The sequence below is a fragment of the Rhododendron vialii genome, chromosome 4a, assembly GCF_030253575.1.
Source record: "Rhododendron vialii isolate Sample 1 chromosome 4a, ASM3025357v1".
Classification (NCBI taxonomy): Eukaryota; Viridiplantae; Streptophyta; class Magnoliopsida; order Ericales; family Ericaceae; genus Rhododendron; species Rhododendron vialii.
This window is the reverse complement of record NC_080560.1, coordinates 39,135,733-39,141,768: the sequence shown is the minus strand read 5'-3', so window position 1 is coordinate 39,141,768 and position 6,036 is coordinate 39,135,733. Positions and strand designations below refer to the sequence as shown.

Genomic DNA, 6,036 nt, shown 5'->3' with positions numbered 1-6,036 from the left:
TTTTGGGAAAAATCATAAGCTAGTAGGAGTATGAATTTGAGCCAAAACTTCATGGCAAACGCGTCAAATCACATCACCACGGACGTGTTTTCAGTGTGATTTTCAGATACACGACAGACTTAACGAGCCAAATAAAATAATCAACCCCAATCACTTTTTTGGCAAAATTGAGCTCAGATTTACAACATTAGAAAGACTATCCCCACCACTCAATATCTCATCATCTGTCTCGACAATTAATGGTTTGGATTTTAAGAAAACTCTTGCAGGAAAGAAGAGTTACTCTTCCCTGAAAGAGGTTTTCTTAAAATCTGAACCGTCCAAAAAATTTTTGAACGGTAATTGAAAGCAGTAGAAAAAACGGTGAATATTGAGCTGTGGTCATCCCCGTAACAACAAACATGGCCGGTTGTGTCCCAACGACAACCGCCCCCCACTCCCAGTTTGTATGTACTACTCTTCATCAGTGCCACGATCAGAACCGTTGCGAGACCGACACGTGGCGACGCCTGACCAGATGCGGAGAAACAATGGAGATCAGCCCGCCCAGCGGGGGCCTCATCTTTGACCTGTAAGTCATCTCATCGTAGGGCCGTCGATACAGCTTCAAAAACGGCAGGAACGAATCCCGCGATCTCTCCGACTTGCCGACGTGGCACTCCTTCCGGAAGAACGTTGCCGGCGATTGGAGAAACGACGACGACGACGATGGCTTCGGAGTCATCGGACGATTGACGCTTACGGCGGCGTCCGCCATTTGTGTCTTCTGTGGCAGCGGTGTCAGCGGGTAGAATCCCCCGCCACGTGGCGTCCTGGCAACGGGCGATGCGAAGGAGAAGGACCGGGCGTTGAGGGTGGAGATCAGAGCCGGGCCCAGGGGATTAGAACCCGAGGTGGGGTTCGTTGTGGGGCCCGACTTCAACGATGACGTGTCGGTCAGCGAGAGGTGCCAGGGCTTGAGGGAGTCGAGGCTATGGGAGACGGAAAAGGAGAAGCGAGTGGAGGAGCAAGGGCCGATCTTGGCCGTCGATGAGGGGTCGAATCGGAGGGACGAGGATCGCGGGCAGGAGTAGAAGTCGTTGAACTCCATTGACTCTTCGAAGTCGAGTGAGGAAACGACGTTAATTAACGGTGATAGCTCAACGAAGGGCCGGACCCCCTGGAAAATTAACCAAACCCCTCATTAGATTAACGAATAAAAGCAGAATATTAAATAAATTAAAGGGCATCGAGTTCAACTGGAAAAAAAATTGTCTGACCTAGATACATTAACAAGTAAAGGTGATTTATTAATTATCCATGTTTTCGTAATTAATAAATTGTATGAGAAGCTCCGAGGAATCCCATCCAATTTTTTTTTAGTAGAAGAGCAAGAAATGCATTAATAAGAATAAGAATAGCACAACTGTGCTGTCGTTTAAAGTTTCTCAACAAGAAGAAATAGAAATAGAAGTTTACTCAAAAATCTGTATGGGAAAAGAAAAAAAAAAACTAGATATTGGTATAACAGGAAGTGTCATAAGTTTTACAAAATTTGCCTAAATATTTGATGAAATTCAAGAAGTGTCCCTCTTCTTTGGTAGTATTTTTTAACATGAGTTGCTGATATAATCGATTACTGCATAATATAAAAAAATTACGCAACACATTTAATTGGATGGTAAAATGTTGATGCAATGATAAGAATTTAAACGGAGAGAAAAGACCACCCCTAGAATAAATAAGAGCTATGTATTTATTGATCTCCATCTCCGTCTAGTATTATTGATTTGTGTGAAATAGTATAATTCTCAATAAAATGGAAAAGCAATTCAAAAGAAAAATAGTACTCCGTAGTAAGAAATAGAAAAAGTCAATGTAGCCATGTAGGAACTAGGAATGGTGAAGATTCCGTGAGTCACGGGCCCTGCGCATAACAGGGATAGAAACCTTGCAGTGGGCCATATTAGAAATGACTACTTATACTGCCACTAGTACAAGAACAAAATCATGCTTTGGTTTTATGGTCATTGTGGACACTGCTATCGGACCATTGATCAAAACAAGTTTATCCGAAATCATTTGATGTACGTTGACATGACTGCAAATAAATTGAACTACTCGTCGACAACTCCAAGCTCAACTAGTTATAGGGCACGCTCGACTCGTTAGTAAACAAGCCAAGCACGAGTTCGACTTCGAAGCTTGTTTAGCACATGACTCAAACTTGAGTTAGTTGTAACTCATCTTGTTTATAGAAAGTTGCTTATAATTAGTCCGAGTTCAAAAACCTTGATGCTAAACGAGTTGAGGTTGAGCTCGATTTTTCGGACTCGAGCTCAAGCTACCAAAGCTTGAACACTTCAAAACTGGGGCCATACCTTCCAGAGATAAGAGAACAGAGAGGGAGCATCAATCACGAAACACTTGTATAGACGTCCAGGGTAATAATCTGCTACGATCTTGAGCGTTGCCAATAGCATGTTCATGAACGCCGATGCTGATCTGTAAAAGCCTGCAAAATTTTTCTATCCACGTGTGAGAGATGAGTGATCGGTAAAAGTATTTCTAAATTTATTGCACATCGATTCCCCTTCAATTTATTAGTCAACAAAAAACACTCACTAGTCTTCTGACACGGGGAAAAAGGTGGAATTATGTGGACTTTTGGACAAGATTCGAGAATGGGAAAATGATGACACCACGAGGGCACTCCGGGAAAATTTTAAACCCATTTATACTTTGTGAAAAAGGACACATTTATTTTGAAAATAAGCTAGCGTCTTGTCCATGCACGGGGACGAAAAAATTATCAGTGAGAATTTTTTTTTTTTTGTCCGGTACATTAGTGGATATTTTTTTTCTAAAAGATGCAAAAATTTCATGCAGGAGAGGGAGTTGAGAAGAAAGCTTCGTTTTATTTTAGATAACTATATTCTTATAATATATAATATAAATAGATATGTTTTGAGAGATATTAGTCAATTTTAAATAAACACTACTCCTTCCGCCCAATTTTATTTGCTTATCTTTTTCGTTTTGGGTCTTCTCAAGATATTTGCTTCATTTCAAAAAATAATAACTAAACAAAGCCAACCTTTCAATTTTACCCATAAAATAGTTTCGTAAGACATAAAGCGCACGAGATTGTATTTTTTTATGAAGGATAATTATGAAAAATCTCAACAATTTCAAGAGAATTCATGAAAAGTTGAAATTCCCTTAAAAGAGCAAACAAAATAGGAGGAATAGAGTATTTACATGGGATCCGGAGAGATACTGTTCAAATTGGAAAAAGGTTGCATGCCCACAAATACCCCTACAGAGCCCGACCGGCGACCACTGTTACTATCTCGACCGTGACTTGGCAAGGGCACTCCGGGCAATTTCTGACATGGGTTGTGATTTTCATGCATGTGGCACATATAATATTTGTGTATATATAGCAGCACAATCACTATCAAAAGTTGAGAAACGAATCACCATCAAAAGTTTGTTCTCTGTTTTATTTCCCACTTTTCCGCGATTAATTGCTCATTGATTACAGTGATTAGGCGTGACTTGGGAAAAATATGAGAGAGAGAGAGAGAGAGAGAGAGAGAGAGTGACTTTAAGGCTGTGAAGGCCTGCAATGGAATGTACATTATAGACTTTAGTATGCAGGCATGCTGATGACCAATGAACTGAGAGAATGACTGTGATCAGATTTGAAGAGAGAGAGAGAGAGAGAGAGTTTAAATTACTGATATGCCCTTTAGTTTCAATGTAGTCATTTGATGTAGTAGACTTACTCGCATCAAAGAGTAGTACAAATTGATCAGCATTTCTGGGCATGGATTGAACAGCAACCTCCAGTGTAAACACCAGCAACCTAGTAAACCTGTTAACTTCGAAATTATCACCAGAATATATGGATACGTGAGGAAAAAAAAATTTACTTTCAGACTGGCCCGGTTCGTTTCAGGTTTTAAGGGAGGTTTTTGAAAGTTTTCTGTTCGTTTTGGGTTTTGAGGGAGGTTTTCAAAAATAATAAGTGTAGAGAGATAGATAGAAAAAATTTATTGGAGACCGTACCAAGAAATTTTGAGGTACATAAAAACGAAAGAGATAATTTATCTTATTTTTATTCAAATGAATATATAATACTCCTCTTTTGTTGGCTCGATTTTTTCTTCTGTAAAATTATGATACTGTAAAGTCACATGAAGCGAATGGTACTAACAAGTCACAACTTATTGTATACTGCAAATATAATATTGAAAAACTAAACTAAACTACTCACAATTTCTGCGAGTGGAGCTTCTGGTAGTCTTGTTTAATCCGGAAAATCTGCGGGAAAGATACAGTGAGACCGCATATTCGACTCTTACTTTTCCAGGAAAAAATGGAAAAAGGTTATAAAAAAAAAAAGGGGAGACATTGAAATTACCATAACGGGTCTGGATTCGTCGTCATGACCGGACACGTAAGCTATGCCTTCGGCGAGCTCGGACGAGAACTCGTCAGCTATCAAATGGTCTGCACTCGAACGCAAAAAAAAAAAAAAATGTCAGGGACAAGCTTTTAGGGTATTGTTTTTTTTTGAGGAATCAATTTTATAGTACTTTACAAGCTGAATACTTTAAGGGAAAAATTCAAAAATAAAAGAAGAAAAACAAAAAAACGAAAAAGCAAGATTCTGGAGAAACGAAACCAAAAAAAGTGTAGGAAACCCAGATTTAAAAAATGTGGGCATCCCAAAGTGTAAGAAGTATATACAAATGGAGTATATCCTAACAGAACTTCTTTTTATTTGAAAAATGTGATCAAATAAATAAATCTAGTGCTCCGGTCTCCTGCCGTCCCGCCGTTCGTACTTGTAGGTTTCTTTAAATCGTGAGATATTTTTTGAATTCACAAATAAATATCTAAATTTTATTTAAAAAAGTAATGAGGTATAATTTCAAAAAAAATGGACTAAATTTATAGGAGGAAGGGATAACTAATAATTGGGTATAGTTTTTTTGTGTAAGTGATTTTTTTTTAAAAAGAAAGAAAAATGAAGAGTAAAATTAGTACCAGTGCCGATAGATTCTCTCCAAGAGAGGCAAGCCCGCAGTTGCTTCGAAGCTTTCTTAACATTATCACCTTTGGATTTCAAAAACCTTTCAACACAAGCGTTGTTGCAGAACTTCTCCTGCAAATCGAGACACCGTAGTCAAATTATATAGTTGAAGGGCACGTGAGCTGACCCGTAAACCAGAGTTGTTTAAAAAACAAAAAACAGAAAAAACTAAACAGAATAATGCGGATGGATTTTGAACGCTGTGAAAAATCTACTTGATACACACAGTAGGTGCGGAGGATCCTGCGCGCATAAACACAGTCGAGTGGAAACTCCACACCTCCTGTGTAATATGACGTAGATTTTTTCGGTACCCGTAACATTTCTCTTTTCTGACCTGTTCGTTTCACAAACGAGCAGGTCTTCTGCAATTTTCTAAAATATAAGCAGCTCTAAGTGACTAGAGGTATACATAAACATACCTGTTTGAGGGTGAGGGGAGATTGTTTACGGAGGAGGGAAAGGACTGATTCAACTCTCTCTCTGTGTTTCTGATGGGTCTGGTCTGAGTTCTTTCCCATTTTTCTCTAATAAGAGAATTCCGACAGAGTAATACTACCGTGTGTTTGGTAACGAGTGCAATGAGTGACAGAGATACCGAGCTTCTGTTTTACGCAACTTTTCGCTTGCACTTGTAGAAGCAGGAGAGTGAGAGAGAGAGAGAGAGAGAGAGAGGTGTTTTTTGAAATGCGAGAGAGAGAGGGAGTTCGTAAGTGTATTTATAGCGGTGACGGAAGCCGTTATGTTGGTGGTGGCATTGGCCTACAGTCAGTTCTCATGATTACGAATAAATCATGACGGTCCTAAAGTGAGCCGTAACGGAAAAGGTCGGGTGGTGAAAAATCTCAGTTATTTTTTTTTGTAACTTATTAACCTTTTCTGCCCTTGACCTTCCTCATTGGGTGAACCTAAATCACGTAATGTGCGTGCAGATGCGGGAGCGTGACAGTTTC

At 39.3% G+C, this 6,036-nt stretch overlaps 1 protein-coding gene across 1 annotated transcript; it reads right to left on the bottom strand.

Moving 5' to 3' along the window:
• Window positions 1–5,774, bottom strand: LOC131321615 (uncharacterized). Its single transcript, XM_058352500.1, has 7 exons — window positions 5,506–5,774; window positions 5,038–5,155; window positions 4,409–4,497; window positions 4,262–4,308; window positions 3,771–3,859; window positions 2,361–2,494; window positions 1–1,159 (listed from the first exon to the last, which is right to left on the bottom strand). Exons 1-7 carry the CDS (start codon window positions 5,602–5,604, stop codon window positions 476–478), a joined length of 1,260 nt encoding a protein of 419 aa, XP_058208483.1. The 5' UTR covers window positions 5,605–5,774; the 3' UTR covers window positions 1–475.
• Window positions 5,775–6,036: the final 262 nt, after the last annotated feature.

Bases quoted from the DNA above. Each gene is read 5' to 3' on its own strand.
- LOC131321615 (XM_058352500.1), bottom strand. From the start codon at position 5,604: ATGGGAAAGAACTCAGACCAGACCCATCAGAAACACAGAGAGAGAGTT. The intron at 4,498-5,037 runs GTACTAATTTTA...GTTCGAGTGCAG, and splicing joins GAGAGAATCTATCGGCACTG to ACCATTTGATAGCTGACGAG. The intron at 4,309-4,408 runs GTAATTTCAATG...TCTTTCCCGCAG, and splicing joins ACGAATCCAGACCCGTTATG to ATTTTCCGGATTAAACAAGA.